General features: G+C 40.7%; 1 protein-coding gene across 2 annotated transcripts in view; it reads left to right on the top strand.

The window, feature by feature from the left end:
- The window catches only part of LOC138711867 (large ribosomal subunit protein eL22-like), a 42,713-nt gene extending 23,290 nt beyond the window's left edge, over window positions 1-19,423 (top strand). For both annotated transcript variants that reach the window (XM_069843120.1, XM_069843121.1), the window contains exons 4-5: window positions 14,726-14,831; window positions 19,295-19,423. In XM_069843120.1, coding sequence (XP_069699221.1) covers window positions 14,726-14,831; window positions 19,295-19,336 — 148 coding nt within the window. In that variant the 3' untranslated portion in view covers window positions 19,337-19,423. The remainder of the gene's footprint in view (window positions 1-14,725; window positions 14,832-19,294) is intronic.
- Window positions 19,424-21,829: the final 2,406 nt, after the last annotated feature.

Raw genomic sequence — 21,829 nt, 5'->3', positions numbered from 1 at the left:
CATCCCTTCTATTACCAAACAAAACTGTGAAACAATAGTTGTGCGAATTCACCAAACAAAAGGCTGTTTATTACATTATTTATAAATATTCATTTTTATTGAGCATGTATTTAACAATTATTTTAACATTCTACCTTAAAATACTTTCTCTTGCTCCCTTGCTCTGGGTAATTGCCCATTCTAGCCAATTATAAACTAGGGCCTGTGAATATTACATAAATAGATTAGGTCACATACTACAATGTTAAAAATAAAAGCTATTTCCCTTAGAATTATCAAGATCCTGGGTACATCAGGTAGGCCTAATTTAGTGAGTTACTGAACACCTTAAAAAGCTAGAAGTTGTCTTCTTGAAATTAATTAAGATCATGATTTTTGGAGGGAAAGGAATAAACTAAAGGACATTAATTTTTATATTAAAATGGATCCACATATGCCACCAGATAATGCACATTAACACAAGACACAAGTTATTGTACAATCTTGCCTATCAGAGAAAAGTGGAATCGAGAATGCTTTCCAATAAATTCAAGAAAATAGCTGATTAAATGATACACAACACTTCACATGGATATAAATGATTTATTTATTTGTGAAACTAGTAGATACATTCCTTCTTTATTCGCGTTGATTTGATTATAGCATTAATTCTCTGTAAACAGCTGACACAGTGATCTGTGGCTGACATGTTGACGCGCCATCAGTAATGTTCAGTGTAGCCAACACATGAGAAGCCATGAGCATATAGTGCCAACAGGTGGGCTGCCAGATATTTATGGAGAAAATTGAAGCATGTTTAAACTGAATAGTAAAGTTGAACGGGTTTAATTTATCCCAACTTTAACTAACTTTGGAGAAAACGGCCTTAAACAATGCAATATAACTGCCGCCATTTGTTATGTTGAGTCTCAGTTATTGTGAAATGTACCTGCTAAAACAGTTTAAGTACATGTTACTGTTAGTGCACTAGCTTTATCTATGGTGTGGTAGCTCCTTTACTTGTCTGTGTCTTGCGCATGCGCAGTGACCCATTATTGGACTTAGAAAAATTACTTGCAGGACACTAAGTGCAGTTTCTCCCATTTTTCATATTAGACAATTTTATTTCAACTCATTATTTAGTAGTATCAAAAGAAATTGTTTAATGGCATAGTTTTATTAGGTTCTGAATGTGCATAACATCTGTAGGGAATAATGTAATAATGAAGCAGCAAAGATCAGGATCAGCAATTTTTTTTTTTCCCTGGGTATTAAATTATTTCCAGTATGATACAGTAAATGTATTCTTGTGAAACGCATAAAATGGGTGACAACTTATGTGTCATCTGTGACACTCGTTTTTAATCCTGGAAACTAAATATATATTTTTCATTTTATTTCTTAAATTTGTAATTTTACAGATTGATTTTGTTTTTTGTTTGTTTAGTCACCTGTCCAAAGACAGGTCTGAATCTCATACATGATACCAATAAGGAATCACTCATGAGGCAACTAGGCCAGGAGATAATGGGGTAGGGTGACCAGTTCCTTTCCCCCTCCATTGAATACGTCGCTGATTAGCTACATACAGATTGATAATGGTTTAATTTTGACGTAACATATTGACATTGTATGAAGCAGTCCCATACAGAGCAGTCTGTTCCAGCAGTGATCACAGGACCTATGCCCCTACTGCTCTTCTAGATGACAATTTTTTTTATTGACCTACAGCAGGTTTCATCAACGAAATATATACCCTACATTCGTGTTGTTTTTGTTTCCAGTGTGACCACGCCTTCTCAACTTTGGCGTGACTGCTCCACATGATTTCTAAGATGAAGGCAGGCAGTAGCTGTGTTGCTAAATCTCTGTCGAGCTAGTAGTGAATGTAGCTGTAGTTACAGGTGGTCTAGCAATCAGTTGTTAGTGCAATATTATCGTTCAGTTTTGAGCATCATAATGCCGTAGAGGGTCAGAAGATTACCAATTCGCAAAACAGAGAAATAATGTTAGAGATTATTTCGAAAATGAACGTGGAAATCATTGTAGTTTGTTACCCTTATCTCAAGTAATGTGAAGAACAGCTGATGCATGTAGTGTGAACAAGTACACGGTTTCTCAGATAACAGCAGAGAAGTAGGACAGTTCTGCAAAGAAGAAGAAAAACTCAGATGCCAGGAAAGAATAGAAAACTTGAAAAACCAATTGGAAAAATAGACAGCTTTGACCGTGAGACCATACATAATCATATCAATATTATGCCCCAGGGGAAATACCAACAAGGGATAAACTTACGAAAACCAAGCAGGTTTCTTCAGGGGTGGGAAAACTTCGTTAACTCTTCTTAGGGAAATGAATAATAAGCACATCTGGTACAGTGGCTGGAATGTGTTAATGGAGTGATAAGACATTAATTTATGGCACTGTAAATTTCTGAGGCAGATGATGGCAATGAACTTTGAAAAATTATTTTTACCGATGAAACGTGGGTAAATCAATGTGTTAATAAAATATGTATTGATGGACACTACATCCTCAACTCTGCAGATGTCAACTGAGAAATGAAGTCATATCATCATTTGTCTTGCGCTTTCTGTTAATGAGTTTGTGGAAGGTGCATTATGGGCATTTCATTCTAAAAAGACATGATATTACCACAGGAATATGGACGCTACCCATTACATCTCATTGTTTAAGGAAAAACTGTTGCCTAACATTTCTCCATCTCAAATAATTGTTGACAACGCCATGCAAGTCGACAAGCCTCGAACGAGTGCAAACAGAAAAGGAAACATTACCAATTGCTCTTATGGCATAATGTGCCCTGTAGTGCCAATTAAGAAAAACACTGTATTATTGGAGTTTGTGAAGATACTGTGAATTTTATTAGTAACAACAATGTACTGTTAATCTTAACTAATATTTACAAAGCACTATTTACAAATCAGAACTACCAGTTCTCAGTTCACAGTTCTTCTATCTCAGTCACTCGAGTTCACAGTATCTCGAACCACAGACCTTCAGAGACAGTTCACTGTACTCGAACTCGGGTCCCTCCAACTGCGGTCCACTGCACTCGAACTCAGGTCCCTCCAACTGCGGTCCACTGCACTCGAACTCAGGCCTTCGGATGCTGATGCAGATGCGGACGCACACTCGAGTCGAACTCCGGCACACAAGTCTGGCTTGCTTGCTCTGACTTACTCACTGACTTAATAACTGAAAACTGCAAACTGGAAAACTGCTGTCGTTCCTTCGCGTCCGTAGTTTATAGCAACAGCGACGTAGCCTCGAAGGCTCCACGCGTCTCTAGAGATGGCACTCCAGAAAAATCCCGAGCCCTCTCCTCTCTACCAGCACCAGATGCGCGCGCACTCCCGTTCCACTCTCTCGCCGCGTTGGCCCTTTTCCCCTCTCCGCCGCGCGCCATCCCAAGTGCTCCGCGCGATCTTCTCTCTTGCGGGACGCTGGTCGTGAGTTCGAATCTCACGTCGCTGTCACATTGCTCCCTCCTTAGGACTGCTCGTCCCGGGCAGTCCCTTGGTAGGCTGCTAATCGGTCCAGATGCACCACCATCATCTTCCCTCGAGGTTGTCGCTGGATGCGGTACACCACGTCGTTGATCCGGGTCACCACGCGGTATGGTCCATCCCAGGCACGCTGCAGCTTTGGTGATTTCCCTTTGGTCCTGGTAGGTCGATACAGCCACACCAGGTCGCCCTCCTGGAATCCTGCAGAGTTGGCTAATCTGTCGTAGCGCACCTTCATCCTGTCGCTGGCCATCTTGAGGTGCTCTCTGGCCAGTTGGTGAACTCCATTCAACTTCTCGGTGAGTTCTGCCACATAGTCAGTTGCTGGCTGGTCGGCGCTGGGTGGCGTGCCAAACAGCAGATCACAGGGCAGGCGCAGCTCTCTCCCGAAGACCATGTTTGCCGGTGTCATCCCTGTTGTATCGTGGACCGAAGCTCTGTAGGCCAAGAGGAACAGTGGGACTTTGGCATCCCAGTCTCGTTGATGGTTGGACACCACCTTCCGCAGATGCTCTTCCAAGGTTTTGATGTAGCGTTCCACCATACCATCGGACTGTGGGTGGAGGGGAGTGGTCCTGGTTTTATGCACCCCCAAACGCTCGAGCAATTCTCCCATCAGGTTGGATTCGAAGTTGCGCCCCTGATCGCTATGCAATTCCCGGGGCACCCCGAATCGGCAGATGAAGTTGTCAAGCAGCGCGTCGGCCACCGTCGAAGCCTCTTGGTTGGGAATCGCGTACACCTCTGGCCATTTTGTGAAGTAATCCATGGCGACTAGCAGGTAGCGGTTCCCGCGATCCGTGACCGGGAACGGTCCAGCAACGTCGATGGCGATCCTCTCAAAAGGAGCTCCCACGTTGTACTGCTGCATGGCTCCCCTGCTGCGTGTCCTTGGTCCACGACTGGCTGCACAGGTGTCGCATCTTCGGCACCATTGTTCCGTGTCGGTTCTCTGATGCAACCAATAGAACCTCTGCCTTAACTTGTCCAGCGTCCTGTTGGCTCCCAGGTGGCCTCCAGTCACTCCAGCATGAGTCTCCTCCAGCACTTCCTTCACCTTGCTCCTGGGCAGGACAAGTTGTTCTATGCGGGTCCTTCCATCGGCCGACTCCCAAATCCTCTTCAGGATACCGTCCTTGACAGTGAAGGATTCCCACTGGGCCCAGTAGCTCTTGTAAGTGGTGCTACGGTTGGCGATATCGGCCCATACTGGTCTCTGGCCGGACTCCACATCACGCAGTAGCTGTCCAATGTTTGGGTCCTCCAGCTGCTCCCTCCTTATGGCGGCGTTATCCCATCCTGGGCTCGGCTGGGCGGCAATTGCTCGGACTGCGTGGGCGCCATCCCGCTCTTCTACTTTCAGGCAGTGTTTGCAGCCATCCGGGCACGGACGTCGTGACAGGGCATCAGCGTTGGAATGTTTCTTCCCTTGTCGGTGTTCAGAGGTGAAGTTGTACTCCTGCAGACGTTGAACCCAACGGGCGGTCTGCCCCTCCAGATTCTTGAAGCCCAATAGCCAGGTGAGTGCAGAATGGTCTGTCCTCAGATGGAATTCCTGGCCATACAAATATTTGTGGAAGTGCTTCAGGGCTTCCACAATGGCAAGAAGTTCTCTACGGGTCACGCAGTAGTTTCTCTCAGCCTTGGACAATGTTCGGCTGAAGTAGGCAATCACCCTCTCTTGCCCGTCCTGTTCCTGAGAGAGTACTCCGCCGATGCCTACATTGCTAGCGTCCGTGTCGAGCGTGAACTTCCTTCCAGGGATGGGATATCCCAGTACAGGAGCAGTGCAGAGCGCCTCTTTCAGCGACTGGAAGGATGACTCCGCCTCGTCTGTCCACTGGAATTGTCGTTTCTCCTCGGTCAGCTGGGTTAGAGGCTTAGCGATGTTGGCGTACCCAGCTACGAACCTTCTGTAATAAGTGCAGAGGCCGAGAAAGCGGCGCAGCTCCTGCTTGTCCCTCGGTCTCGGCCATCCTCTGACGGCTTGTAGCTTCTCCGGGTCCGTGGCCACTCCGTTGGTCCCTACTACGTGTCCCAAGTAGTTGACCTTCTTCTGGAATAGATGACATTTCTTCGGGTTCAACTTCAGTCTGGCTTGTCGCAGTCTCTCGAACACTTTCCTCAGGTTCAACAGCTGTTCGCCGAAAGTCTTGCCCACCACGATGACGTCATCAAGGTACAGCAAACAGGTGTCGTATGTCAGGCCTCTCATTACGGACTCCATTAGTCTCTGGAATGTAGCCGGGGCGTTGCAGAGGCCGAACGGCATAACGGTGAACTGCCATAGTCCCTGGCCTGTAGAGAATGCCGTTTTCTCCTTATCCTCCGGATGTAGCGCCACCTGCCAGTATCCTGACTTGAGATCCAACGTCGAGAACCACTCTGCTCCGGCCAGGGTGTCCAAGGTGTCGTCAATTCGTGGGAGGGGAAAGCAGTCTTTCCTGGTGACGTCATTCAGTCTTCTGTAGTCCACGCAGAAACGCAGGTCCCCATTCTTCTTCTTCACCAGCACTACAGGTGATGACCAAGGGCTGTCGGATTCCTCGATGACCCCTCTTGCTTTCATGCCCTCCAGTTGGCTGTCAATCTCCCTCTGTTTAGCTAGAGGGACGCGTCGAGGAGGTTGTCTGATTGGGCGAGCATTTCCGGTGTCAATGCGGTGCTGAACTTTCTCCGTTCTCCCGTAGTCGTTTTCAGACAGACTGAACACGTCCTGAAACTCTGTCAGTAGATCGTGGACTTGTCTTCTTTCTCTTTTGCTTAAATTCGCCGGCAATTCTCGAGCCAGCTCTTTCAGTGATGGGTCTAGATCTGGACGTGGTCGGTGACACTCCTCGTTTTCTGCCAGCAACGTCACAGACACCACCGGCTCGACGTTACCTAGTACAGTTCCACTAGGCACCTCCTTGTCCCGATTGGTGACATTCAGGACCCTCACCGGTACCACCTTCTGATTCGGGAGTAGGGATCTGGCCACATAGACCCCATCTATCGGAGTTGTTTGCGAATCGAGGAGCAGGTTTCTCTTAGGTTGTCCGTCCAGTCTTGCCGTCACCACCATCTCGCAGCCTGCTGGGATTGTCACTTGATTCTCCAAGGTGAGTCTGCCGGCCATGGGTTGGTCTTCGACGTCCCTCAGGAACACTTCATCCTGACCAAAACGGAGGATACGGCGCCGGACGTCCACCGTTGCATCGAAGATCCGCATGGCGTCGAGTCCCAGGATGACGTCTTCAGTGATGTTGGCGACGAACACCCACATCTCCAGTCTCCTCTTTCCCAAGGTCAAGTCCAGGAAAACCTCTTTTTGGATGGGCAGGTTCTCGCCTGAGGCAGTACGTAGCTCATACCGGCGCAGCGGCGTCCTCCCAGGTAGTCCACGCACGACTTCTGGTCTGGCGATAGTGAGCGACGCCCCGGTGTCTACCAGTACTCTGCATGGGCGGCCTCTTATCCATCCGTCAGCAATCAGCCCATCGTCGCATCTTCTGTTAACCGTCTTCAAGATCAGCCGAGGGGATGGTGATGACGGCGCCGACGTGCCCCTCATCGCATCGGCCCCTTTTAGTTTTCCTGTTTGTGACCAGATCGGTCACAGTCCCTCCTCAGGTGTCCAGGCTTGCCGCAGGACCAGCAGGTGGGCACTCCTCGTCTTCGTCGCTCGGGTGATTTCGGTTGACGTTCCTCGACGTCGGCCGCCGCGACGCTCCTAATCCGGTGCGATGCCGAGACGTTCGCCGTCAACTTGGCTGCCTCCATCCTGAGGGCCGCCGCCAGAGCTGCATTGATGGTGCGATGCTCTGCCAAGAGTAGCTGTTGCTTTATTTCCGGGTCTCGAACTCCGCTGCCGAAGGTGTAGGCCGCCTCTCCAGCGATGTAGTCATTAGGTAGGCCCCTGAGCGCCTTATGGGCCAGTTGTTCCACCGCCATCGCGAATTCTTGCAGGGACTCGCCTGACTGTTGGACCCTCGTTTTTAGTTGGGTCCTAAATGCTGCAGCAAGTTGATGGTCACCATAACGTCCCTCCAGGGCCGCCATTATCTCAGCGGCTGTCCCGTCTTCTGGAACACTGTGAAGAATCTCCGACGCCTGTCCCTGAAGCGCGGCCAGCAGCTGAGTAGTTTTCTCTGCTGGCGTCCACCCATTGTGCTCTGCGATGGCCTCGAACTGGCGACGGAATATCGCCCAAGACGTCGTACCGTCGAACTTCGGCGTCTTGACGTTGTGATGTCTGGCTGAAGCCGATGGTTCCGCAGGGGCACTATATGGAGTCCTCAACTCTGTGGCCGCTTCTTGCATGGCACGTCGAACCTCCTCGGCAACTATCTGTTTATGTTCTCTAGCCTGGCGATCCACCAACGCGAGAATGTGCTTGTTTTCCTCAGCGTGTTTATCTATCATCTCACTCGTCTTGTCCAGCAACTCGGTCGTCTGCTCTTGACGACGCTCGAGATCACGGATTTTGCCGTCGAAATGGTCTACCTCCTGTCTCAATTCGGTTACTGTCTCGTTTATAGTTGTAAAATTCTTGTTTAGGTTGTCAAGGTCGGCTTTGAGTTCGTCTTTCACGATGGCGACAATTCCATCTACGTGGGCTGAAACGCTTTCAATTTGCGTAGTGACGTCATCTTTCACTCCGCTTATGTCGCCTTTCACTCCGCTTATGTCGCCTTTCATCTCCGTTTTCACTTCACTTATGTCGCCTTTCACTTCACTTATGTCGCCTTTCACTTCACTTATGTCGTTCTTGACCTCACTGATGTGCTTGTTCATGTCGTTCATGTCGTCTTTCATTTCTGCTTTTACTGCACTTAAGTCGTTTTTCAGTTCTGCGATGGCTTGCAGGATCAGCTGTAGGTTCTCCATTGTCGATAATGTCCCGGTTCTGACACCAATGTGAGTTTTATTAGTAACAACAATGTACTGTTAATCTTAACTAATATTTACAAAGCACTATTTACAAATCAGAACTACCAGTTCTCAGTTCACAGTTCTTCTATCTCAGTCACTCGAGTTCACAGTATCTCGAACCACAGACCTTCAGAGACAGTTCACTGTACTCGAACTCGGGTCCCTCCAACTGCGGTCCACTGCACTCGAACTCAGGTCCCTCCAACTGCGGTCCACTGCACTCGAACTCAGGCCTTCGGATGCTGATGCAGATGCGGACGCACACTCGAGTCGAACTCCGGCACACAAGTCTGGCTTGCTTGCTCTGGCTTACTCACTGACTTAATAACTGAAAACTGCAAACTGGAAAACTGCTGTCGTTCCTTCGCGTCCGTAGTTTATAGCAACAGCGACGTAGCCTCGAAGGCTCCACGCGTCTCTAGAGATGGCACTCCAGAAAAATCCCGAGCCCTCTCCTCTCTACCAGCACCAGATGCGCGCGCACTCCCGTTCCACTCTCTCGCCGCGTTGGCCCTTTTCCCCTCTCCGCCGCGCGCCATCCCAAGTGCTCCGCGCGATCTTCTCTCTTGCGGGACGCTGGTCGTGAGTTCGAATCTCACGTCGCTGTCACAATACATAAACCCAAGTCTCCGATATATAAAATTCACCTTGCTCAAGAAGTGGGACATACTGTTGTCCGTCTGCCACCCTATCATTGTATGTATAGTGGAATAGAATTGATTTGGACTCAAGTTGAAGGAATTGTAGGAAAAAACAATACTTTACCACCATTCACTTCTGCCAAAGTATTGAAGCTGCGTCACAAGTGACCCCAGATAAATGTGCGCGAGGGATCAGAGAGCATTGGTGAAAAGAGTAATGGAACGGAGAAAAATTCTCTCCGGCGCCGGGATTTGAACCCAGGTTTTCAGCTCTACGTGCTGATGCTTTATCCACTAAGCCACACCGGATACCACCCTGGCGTCGGACAGAATTGTCTCAGATTAAGTTCCAATTCTTGGGTTCCCTCTAGTGGCCGCCCTCTGCACTACGTCATAGATGTCTATGAATGCAGGACCGAAGTCCACACATGTGCTGAGGTGCACTAATATATAGAGAGCATTGGAGCAAGAATGTGTGATGGAGAAACAAGTTGAAGGGGTTGTCATCAATTTGGGAGAGGGAGCTAGCAGTTCCAGTAGCAGCATTGATGATGATGATGTTGTTGTTGTTGTTGTTGGCGATATTCTTATGGCAGCAGCAGGAACCAGCAATGATTAAAGTGATCTAGATAGCACCTCTAAGTTGAAACAATACCAGTAAGCAAGGCTCTTTAGTGTCAGTGCATTCGAACTGGCAGATCAAAGTCAAGCAATGGACTGTATTTGCCACGTATGCTTACCCCCCAATACTGGACCATTCTCCTCAACTAAAGCCAGGTGGAACAGTCGGGATTACCAGTGCTTCAGTTCACAGTTCAGTTCAGTGATTCGTGTGTGGTTTGTACGTGAGTTTGATCTGTACTGGGTATAGTGTAATTTATTTCATGTAGTAATAGCTTATCATATTAATACCAATATGTTTTATTTAATATACAGTTTATATTGTTTTAAAAGTTAGTTATTAATTCACATAAAATGGTAATTTATTATTTTTTGCAGCTTTCTGCGTTTTGGTAACTTCTAATATTGTTTCTGTATTTACAAAAAGCGTTTTTTAAAATGGTCGAAAAAGTCAAGTATAGTGTTGCATGGTAAGTCTTCTATGTTCTGGGATACTAGGATTTATCCTCTAAATCACAGTCAGCAATAGAAAGATGTATATATTACAAATAAAGTTGTTTATCGTACGAAATAGTTTTCATTCGATGTTTAGGAATGGACATGTATTAAAACTTTGTAAGAGTATAAGGTTAGACTTCATAACACAGTAACATCCACCATGAGTGTGACGCGGTATGTCGCCTGCATAATCTTCATGACAGCCATTGCAACATGTCAGCAGGCCAGACTGTCGTGTGATCCACTGCCAAAAATAAGAACGGCTCGACTGCACGAGAGCACGTGCATGATGTCAATGCAAAAATGGATTATTGTAGTGATTAGAGATGGGAAGTCTGATTCATTTGGAAGAACAGATTCAAATGTAATGATTCACTAAAGTGATTTGTTCATGTGATTCACGGCTTATCCAATACCAGTAGCAATATCGTTCATTCATTACTACTTGCTTCACATTCACTTTTTGCTCACTAAATGACAGCATATTGCAGTATACTATAAGGTCCCTCCATTAAAATAACAGTTGACAGCGATATCTAGAGACCTTGATTGACTGAAAGTGGAAAATTGACGTGGTAAGAAATGAAGATGGTCGTCCTCTGTGGTATTAACGTTGGCACTGGGAAATACATTGATTTAAAACAATTGAGTTTTTATTTTTTATTTTTTCGTTTGCCTTTGAAAAATCCAGGAAGGTCTACTTAAATTGGTGTGAATGTGTGTGTGTGCGTCCTTTTCCGATTTGTTATATTTCAGTGTCTGAAAATGTTCTAAAATGGTACCTTCATGTGTTACAGTATTCACAAGTTCAGTTTTTGCATTTTTCTGTAGGCTTAAATGGCACCGTCCTAATTTGATGTTATTAAACTTCAGGTACACTTTTATTTCAAATGGCTAGAGATTCTCTCTTATTCCATTTAGGGCAAAGATTTTATATTAAACACGTGATAAGCAATAATAACAGTCATACCCATATGAATAAGATGTATAAATATGAATACATTGGACTATATAAATTAAATTAAGATTCAATAACCATTTCGATTGGGCTGTAAAACTAATTAAAAAAGTTGCTAACTGTGAAAACAGCAATTTTCTACCCATTTTAAAACATTAATAAAGTACGAATTCTGTATCACTATTTTGTTTAAATACAAATGTAGCATTAACAAGTTCTAATCTTCGTCCTATAACACTGATAGATATCTGAAGTGATGTTTACTGTTTCTAATGCAGTTTTTCATGCTGATTTCAAATCTGAAAACCGTTTTGCTCTATCACGTCAGGTTTTGAAATTACAGACGAAATTTGATTTTTACATGGAACGCAGTCGAATTTCTTTGTCTTTTTCGTTATTCTTAATGCAATGCTGAAAATTTCCTCGTTTGTGTTCTGTTGCATTAATATCTTTCATTTGTATCTTTTTTACTTATTTTCATTGACAATGACAGTGGACGGTGGATATTACGGCATCCAGAGGTTGTAGAAATTCACCAGAAGTGTTTTGCTACGTGTTCGGCTATGTAATAGACAAATCCCATCGGAAGACTTTTACGCCATTTGCGAAGAAAGCATATGAACTATACTTTGATTCGAAGGTGGATAGTAGTAAGTCGTAGGCACCACAGTTCATCTGTTCGACCTGTGTATGCAACTTGCGCGGTTGGTTAAGTAAGGAAAAGAAGATCAACCATCTGGTATTTGGAGTTCCTATGATATGGCGTGAATGAAGCAACCACATCACAGACTGTTATTTCTGTTTGGCAAACGTCACTTCTCCTCCAAAACTCGTGCATCTGTAAAGTAACCTGACGTTTCTTCAGTTTCTAAACCAATTCCATATGATCCCGTCACTTGTCCAATACCAACAGCATCTGCAGAATACACAGTTACTGAAGAAACACAAGAACAATGTCCTCTTTCATCTCCTGCCAACGACTCAGACTCTGATTACTACCAACCTGGAGAAGATATTTATTTGATGAATAATGTTACACTCATACGGAACCTGGCACTAACGAAAGGTCAAGCTGAACTGCTCGGTACGTCTTAAAGAATTTAATTTCCTTGCACAACGAATTCACAGTTTCGGCACAGACACAAAAAACTTGTGAAGTTCTTTGCAATGAGTGACACTATTTGCTACTCCACGGACGTTCAAGGTTTTATGTCAAGTCTTGGGATGGAACACAGCATTGAAGCATGGCGACTATTCATAGACTCATATGGGACAAGTTTGAAGGCAGTATTATTACACAACGGAAACAGAAATGCTTCAGTATCGGTTGCATATTCTACACACCTGAAAGGGACGTACGAAACCATATTTCTACTTCTTAAAAAAATACGCTATCACAAGTACAATTGGCGTATCTGTGGTGATTTAAAATTTATCACAATTCTCATGGGAATGCAGACAGGGTACACCAAGTACAGCTAATTCATCTGCGTGTGGGACAGCGGAGACAGAAAGAACCGCTATATAAAGAAAAACTGGCCAGTCAGAGATAGAATGCAGACAGGAAATAAAGTCGTCCTTCATGTTCTGTTGGTTGAGCATGACAAAGTTATTATGCTGCGGCTTCATATAAAGCTGGAGCTCACGAAGACTTTCATGAAGGCACTAGACAATGACTCAGATGCTTTTGGATACCTGTGTAACAAGTTTCCGAAGTTGAGTTACTGAAAATGAAAGAAGGTGTGTTCATAGGTCCACAAATAAGGAAGATCATTGCTGACAGCCACTTCCAAGACTTACTGGATGATACGCAAAGAGATGCAAGGGTGGCATTGAAGTCAGTCGTAGACAATTTCCTTGCAAATAATAAATCGACTGACTATGTGAATGTTGTGCAAAAGTGCATCAGTGCGTACAGACAGCTAGGTTGCAACACGTCCCTCAAAATGCATCTCCTCGACTCACATCTTGATTTCTTCCCCGAGAACCTAGATTTAGTCAGCGACGAACATGATGAACGTCTTCATTAAGACATCTCGGTGATGGAGTCACGCTATCAGGGTCGATGGAAGTGCAGCGATGTTGGCTGACTACTGCTGGACGCTTGAGCGCGACATGACAAATGCTCAGCACAAATGAAGTATATTATATATATGTACATATGTATTTTACACGTGTATTATCTTCAACTATGTTATTATTATAATTATGTGCCATGTGGCACATTTCCATCATTTTCTTAGCTAAAGCGATGTTCATTATTACTCCGTGTAGCAATAAATGCTCTACTGAAATTCCTGTCTGTGAGTTCTTAAACATAATGGTTGATGTCGTATATCTCAAGAACGGTGGGTAATAGAGACAAATGGTTTGCATATTCGGAATCAGCATGTTCCAGTTGTCTTAGAACGCTTGTTGGATACCAAGATATCCACCGAAAGTGTTATTTTGTTATTCAGTGTAACATTTAATAAACACAGCTGATCTTAACAAGGTTCCTCTATGAGCCATCAGATGACTCAAACACAACAGTGTGCGGTTGTACTGCTTTGTTTCGCTTTCCTCATCTCAATGTCCACACCCGCAACCAAAAGTGAATCACTTCTTTGTTTCACTGTTCTCAGCACCATGCCCTCACCTACAACCAAAAGTGAATCTCTTACCCAGCTGACAGAGCGATGAAGTAACTTGTTTCACAAAATTCATTGTAGAAAACAATTCGAGTGACGACCGAGAAGATGAATGATTGAATTTTTTATTCAGAAGAGAATCATTTTGTTTCGTTTACTGGATTTCGTTCATTCAAAACAATGATTTGTTCGTCATGAACGACTCATTCACAATCTTCCCCCCTCCCCCCCTCTAGTGGCAATTTCCTTCGCACATGTCATAAAATGACTCATTCATTACACAGCCCACATATACAGTTTTCATTGGGTGAGTGTTACAGTTTGGTGATGCATATCTGATGATGAAACCCATGAACTGCAGATGTCGTTATTACATGCCTGAGTTCATAGTCCACCTGCATCCATTTCTTTGTAGCCATTGCTTCAGTGGTATTGAAGCCCTCAACATCATGTTTGCATTTAGCTCAGAGAGAAGTTGTACCTATACAGTGAGATGGCAGGAGAAGTTTGCAGCAGAATTCTTCTATATAGAAAAGTTTCTAATAGAGAGCACAATAACACATCTGTCCCAAAGAGTAAGCTCTTTCCCTACCTTTTTTCTCAACTTTACACTGATAATAATTTTGGTAAATTTAAGTTAATGATGTAGTTTGTTATTGACAGTTGATTTCATTTTTTTAGCTGTTTTATATTTTATAGTGTGGTGCCATTTAATGAATTTTTTTGTCCTCAACAATTATTAATACAAGGTGGAAGTGGTATAATTGTGCAAATTTTAACAGCTTATTTCTTGGGTAGAATACATGCTTTTGCATTCTACCCAAGGAACATGCTGTTCAAATTTGCACAGTTATACCACTTCCACTCCGATAATATCCTAATACAACTCTGCACATATTCCATGTGCTTCTATCATATCATATTTATAAAAGCTTACGTGATTTTTTTGAACAGATATTTGAAGTACCTTACTAAGAAATACCTGAAGAAGAATAATCTTCGTGATTGGCTTAGAGTTGTTGCGAGTGGAAAGGACACCTATGAATTAAGATACTTCCAGGTAAGGTTTACATATACTATATTATGTTAACATGTTAATTAATTTGTGAAAGAAACTGCATACGAAATAGTATGACTCATATAGACTAGGCCTATCTGTTTGAAGTGGAGCACAATGTATTTAGGGAATTGTTTAAAACCATTCAAGGCATAGGTAAGATTTTTTCATTGATGATATTTTATCATAAGAGTTAGCATATAGCTTGAGTGCACTGTCAGATTAATGAACATCCCTAAATACCAGATTAAATAAATAATAATAATAATAATTATTATTATTAAATACGGGCCATCATTTTATGCAGGCTCACTTTCTGTGTCATCATGGCCTCAGGCACACACAGCTCGCCTGTCAGTATCCACTGTTGGCAGACCAACATGACACACACATAAATCAGATGAATGTATAAAGCTAACTTAGTACCATTATTTTGCAAATTAAAGTTGTGAACATGCCTAACATTGCTTACCTTCTCAAAGAATCTGTTGAAATTGTTCTTCTTGTGCTTCGAGACATGCAATCAAGCCAGATGTATGAACTTGCTGAAACACATTATGCATTCATTCTTCATCAATCATCTGAGGAAAAGCTGTTTCTAAATTACGGATACATATCAGACAGCATTGTTTTGTGGACAAAAAACCCACCTCACAGGCACCACATATCTTCATCTGCACTCAGTGTTCTCCTTAATTTTTAGCACCTAAAATTCTGGGCTCTAACAATCCCAAATAGCTTTTTAAGAGAAAAAGGTGCATGATAGTGACAAAATAGTAAGTATATGTTAATTCGAAATTGTCATGCAAGGCAGGAAAGATATTAGGAAGCTGAGAATGGCTCAGACACTGATGTAACAGGTACAATGCAAGTTTTCATGGTATCTTTGCATTCTGGCTGTAAAGATGTAGGCCTATTAGCTCTCTTGCCAGTGAAAAATGTATGTTCTGATACACTACTGAAACTGACGTATTGAAGGTAATGAATGAACTTGACTTTAATGTTGTCAGTTTCGTTGCAGATAATCATAGTACAAACAGAAAAATGTATGAACTCTTGTATGGTGGTTGCACTTTAAAACTATACATTTCAATCTACATTATCCTTCAAATTCACTGTTTCTTCTATTTGACAGTGTATACGAAATCTGGTTGAACAGGAGTAATGAAATGTATAAAGTACCAGATATGGAACATACATTTGTAGTTATTAATGATATAGTCAGGTTATTTAAGGCAATGCTTAATGTGAATGTACTCTTAATTAAGTAAAATTTTCAGGCTTGAGGAGCCTATTTCATTCAGAAAAACAAGCTCTTGAAACTTGCTTTCAGTTTATCTGGAAAAGCTTGTATCCAACTATTGAGAGGCAAAATGTTTCCCTAGCAGTCAGTATTTTTTATTCTAAGAATGTAATATCACAAGAAATGTTGAAAAGTCAGGACATCGATATTTCTGAGGACACTATCCAGTTCCTAAAATTAATCATAAAGTGGTGGACAGTTTGTAATGTGCAACATCCTATGAAAGGCACATACAAAAAAAATGATACTAACCCAATCATTGATTCCAACTACTCAAAGCTTCTCTTCCTTGAAAGTCTAAATAATTATATTGACATTTGGTAGTGGAAAATTGACTAATGAAACATACATTCTTTTTATCTGCACACTTACCACAACAGTTCAGTTATGTAAATATATTTTTGTTAAGTATAACTGGTCCTACATCCTTATAGCAAAATTGCAGACAAATGGTTTAGAAAGCAGATTTGGAGTGTGTAGAAGACTACGTGGTTGTAAATACAATGTTTCTGTTGAGCAAATTCTTGAATTCGAGAAAAGATCCAAAGTTCTAGGTGAAATCTACAAAGCTTGGTGATTAAGTGATTTTGCAGTGGAAATAAATTCCAACATTAAAGAGAAAATAAATGAAAATTTATATAAGTTAGAACCTGCTTTAGAAGAGAGAGCTTATATTCCAATTACCAATGAGGATATGGAGGTTTTTTTTTTTTTTTTTTTTTTTTTTTTTTTTTTTTTTTTTTTTTTTTTGCCAGCTATACTGACAGTAAAGTGCTTGAAAATTTTAGAAAAAGTAAAAGTGTTGCAGTCTGAAGAGGAAGTTTTGTTGCAGTGTGAGAGTGAGGAATTTCTTTCATATTTCAAGCAGTTAAATCATGGAGAATTAAAGTGTCCCTCTTCGATCTTGACTACTTTGTTTTGTGATGTGTATAAACTCTTTCAAGTTCTGATTCGCAGCACATATAAATCACACTTTCTGAAGCTAGAAAATCAGAGATGCAGTAATGACCTTAGGAGTTGAATTAAGTGAAAATTCTATTTGCAATTTGGATGATGTGTGCAAATATGGTGTGCTACTGAAAACAGTAATTAAAAAAAAATGTTAAAGTATTGTCCAACCAACATTGTTACTAATAATTATATGAAATTGTCAAATGAAAAGAATGTTTCAAAGAGCTTGCCCGTGAATTTCACAACCAAGAAAGAAAAAGGTGTGAAGTAGGGACAAAGATGACTGAACATAATGAGCTGAAGCTCAGTAGCAAATAAATCTAATCCATCTAGCAGATATTTCACATCGAATTGTTTCATTCTCTTTCTGTAGTTGGGATAAAATTAGTAGAATAAATAGTACAAATTGCATGTTTTAGTTAGTAGCCTTAATTCAGATTTGATTTCCATGTTGTGTGTTTATTTAATTAAAGCTTATTTACTTCATCGGTAGTGTGTACCTAGCATTTTGTGAAGTAGATTTAATTTTATTTTAAATTTTAAATAAGATTTTAAAGTGTGACAGTCAGAATTGTTATTGCATTACTGAAAAAATTGAATCAAATAAGCTAATTAATGTTTGCCCTAAGATGGCCGCCATCTTGTTTTCTGCACTGTGGTCTGAGTAATTGGTTGTTGCCCACTTGATTCCCTGACCTAATACTTGTAATTTTTATTTGTGGGAACTTTAAAAGGCAGAATGTATAAATCAAATCCCCGAAAATTTGATGAACTGCAAAATAACATAAGAGAAGATATAGCCAACATTTTGCAGACAGTAGCAGCATGTGAATAAATCTTCATTACGACATCTTTGTCAAAGCACAAGGAGAATAATTTAAACAGCTTCGTTATGAAGATAAGCTGTCAAACATGTTCACAATTTTAATTTGCAAAATAATGTTAAGTGCTAAGTTATAGTGAACACAGAACAAATATAAACATGTGCTAGACACGGCCACTATTCTGCTATCATTCACTGATATCATTGCAGTGTTGCCTAGTTAATGACTGTGCTAGCTCGCTGTAGTCAATTCTTTAATTTTTTTTCTTTACACACACAAACTTTATTACATATAGAACTTTTTTTGATGTCATAAGATAGACCTATTTGTATTGAAGATAACTGTCCAAACTCAATGTCTGTGCCATTCTTGGTTGGCAAGATAAGCACTAGCCTTGAAGCTAATATAAATATAGCAATCCTCATTTTGTCAAACCAAAATATAACAACTTAGACTGCATTTCTCAGTTCTGAATTATAATTCACATCAGTGTGATAGAAAATATCAGTTAAGACATGTTTCGAGCTGTTGAAAGGTTAAGTTTATTTACACACACTTTAATATCTACCTCATATTGCTAGGGGTGTGATTTTTTGTTATTAACTATATACGCGAAATGTGTTAAAAACTTAATTTTATGCAAGGAAAATGCAAATCCCTTAACAGAAGTCCAAAATTAAGTGTGATATATCCACGAAATTGATAGAAATCCAAGAAATTACTTCATAATTACGATATTAAAAAAAAAAACAAACAAAAAAATTGTGTGGGGAATTTGCACAATATGCAATAAAGAGGTCGACACAATAAACCTCAGACTGTGGTGCAAGCCTTAGGGCCCTCCCCAGAAAGGCAAAAAAGAAGTATAATTTGAATTTCCTTGAAACTGTCTTGCTCTTCACTGTTTTCAATAAAGTCGTAAACCTCATTTGCAAATTGGAGTCTGTTCTTAATTTAATTACTTAAATTATTATGTGTACCTATTGTTATTGTCTCAAGACAATTAAAGATTGGTTGGTTGGTTTCCAATGGCTCAAATTTGGATACATTTAACCATTTTGTTTTTTGCTCCCAATAAAGTCTATTTCGATTTTTTGATGAAATTATTTTGTAGGTTTGATGCATCTGGTCCATTTTATGTCTTGTAATCTGCACAGAGTGCATTCTTTTGTTTGTAAGTTTCTTATTTTGTACAGATGAACAGCTAGGAATCTACTCTGAATCGTTATCATTTGCTCCCATGAGCGTCATTTTTATGTACAGTTGACAATGTAAAATAGGACGTGCATTTCTTTTGCATTGCATGTCTCAGTTGAGAAATGTTTTTGTAATGCATACTGTCTGACTTAAGGCTACAAGTACAATGATGACTGTTTCTCATGTTGCAGATTAATAGCCAGGAGGATGAAGAAGAAGAAGATAATGACTAAGATACGAATTGTATTGGCAAGGACAGAAAGAAAATACTGTAATTGCTGTTTGTATATTTAATAAATGGTTTGTCCATGTGAATTTTACACTTTGGTGGCTTTCTTTTATTTCATAATTATTAATTATAGCATATATAGAGTAACATTTGAGTCATTCCACGTCAAATCACACAGCAACAAAACACGACTTTTTCGTAAATGGTCGAATTTTTTTCATGAATTCCAGACATCAGATAAGGAGACCTGTATTGTTTTATTTCCACAATTAATTATTTGTGTAGTTATGACTATTTGAAATTACACAAATTATGCGCACACTGTTACACAAGCTCACTTGGAATTCTGTGTCTACATATAATTGAGATTTGGGCTTTGGCGCATTTGAAAGACTAAATACAACACTTTTTATTACTTTAGGCCTATCACAAATAAAAATTTGGCCTAATTTTTTAATAATTCTTTTCAAAGCAAAATTACTACATTAAATAGCCTAGTTAAAAATCTGAAAAAAAATATAAACTTGTTCCCTGATGTATTATGTAAAGATAATACTATTGCATTTAAAAATGTAGGATCTGCATACATACATTTGCAACAATTTATTTTCTGGAGGCATGTAGGTAGAAGGCTCCACGCAGAAAGTTTTATGAAGTCCCCATTACATATAATAACTGATTTCGCCACACTACGCAACAAGTGCATTCATTCATCAAATGATTATTACCTTAAGGAACAGCAAATATCTTATCTAAAGTTATTTTATTATTGTCAGCTCAGCTAAGAGGGGGAGCCCTTTACAGTGCTGTATGTTTATACTGTACTAAATAGCAAAATGTTAACTAACGATAGCAAGGCTGGGTAAGGCAGTAAATTTCGTGACAGTAAACAGATGGTCGGAGGTAAAACATGTTGTTGTTTTCTAATGCCAGGCGTTTGACAATAAAGTCATTTGACAAAATATAGAAGAGAAAAATAATCAGTCAGGGTTTGAATTTCATGGAGTGACATGACTTCTACACCATGAGTGATGGTAAAGATCGTGTAATATATAAAAAGTGTTTAAATCCGTTTGACCTTCGTAATTATGATTTTAAAAAGAAAAGTACACTAAGATGCGTAAGTTGCGATTTATTGATAAAGCTCAATTTAGCAGAGTCTTTGAATGTGCGAATATGTGATTCGTGCCATAAAAAAATCTTATCAACTTCCGGATAGGTCAGGTGAAATTATATGTGAAACCGGTAGTTCTTGAGATATTAATAAACATGAATCAAATGAATGTAGTGTGGACAGAGAAAGTGATTATCCCAGTTCTTCTAGCAGTTCTATGGATACAGTGCTAGAAATCAGTAATATTAAAGAATTAAACAAAGGTTTGATGTCAGTAGAATTCCCTATCAAGAAAAGAAAACTACAACAAAAACGATACCCCAGTGAGAAGTTTCAAAAAGTAAAAGGCTCCCTACCAAGTAAAATTTTTAATGTAGATGCATCGTCATCCACTCAAAAGTCAGCCATATTTTATTTTTGACAGAATGCAAAGAAACTGTACAACCTGAAAATTACATAATTATTGCAGACTTTTCTGATAATTATTCTTTTGTATTACAAGATTCAGTACAAGGTGTGCATTGGAACAAATGCCAAGCCACAATACATCCTTTCGTAGTATATTTCAAAGAAGGTACAGAAATTCGTCACAAAAGTATTGTTATCATTTCAGAAAGCATGAAACATGACACATTCCTTTCACTTTTTTCAATCCAAAACAATCAATTTCTTAAAGCAAGAATTTAATGATACTTTTCCGGTGGATCAAGTTCACAATACAAAAACAAAAGGAATTTTAAAAATATCTACTTACATGAAGACAATTATGGAATTAGTGCTGAATGGCACTTCTTTGCAATGTCGCATGGTGAAGGTCCATGTGATGGCATTGGAAGAACTGTTAAAAGACTTGTTGCGAGAGCCAGCCTACACAAGATCCTATAACACTACCAAAATAACTGTTTGATTGGGCACAAAAAAAACATTTCTAACATGTCATTTATGTTTTGTCCCCTGAATAAGCACAGAAACCACACTGAAAATTTGCAGGCCAGATATCACAAACTAAAACCAATAACTGGTACATTAAAATTACATTCTTTCATTCCGTTGTAAAAAACTGAAGCTTTAGTAAAACAATTTTCTTTCGAGAAAGAAGGTATGGGAGTGAAAATTTAAAGTGTAGTGTGAATGAAAACAGACGTTTAAAAAGCACAATGTACAAATATTTGAAGATATCATAAGTGAATACAAGTGTAAGTTAGCAGTGTCTCCTAGTGTGACTTGATCTGTACTGGGTGTAATGTTGCAACATCCACTGAATCATCCAGAGCTGATAAACCTCTTAGCCCGTGGTCAATGCTTCCCATTCACTGCTGCTGCACTGGCATGCTACATTGTTTTGTAAGTAATTAAATTTCCATTGATCTATTAGAGATCCCA

Source organism: Periplaneta americana, chromosome 13 (assembly GCF_040183065.1).
Source record: "Periplaneta americana isolate PAMFEO1 chromosome 13, P.americana_PAMFEO1_priV1, whole genome shotgun sequence".
NCBI lineage: Eukaryota > Metazoa > Arthropoda > Insecta > Blattodea > Blattidae > Periplaneta > Periplaneta americana.
The sequence above is the reverse complement of the archived record's forward strand: the minus strand, read 5'-3'. Positions and strand labels throughout refer to the sequence as shown.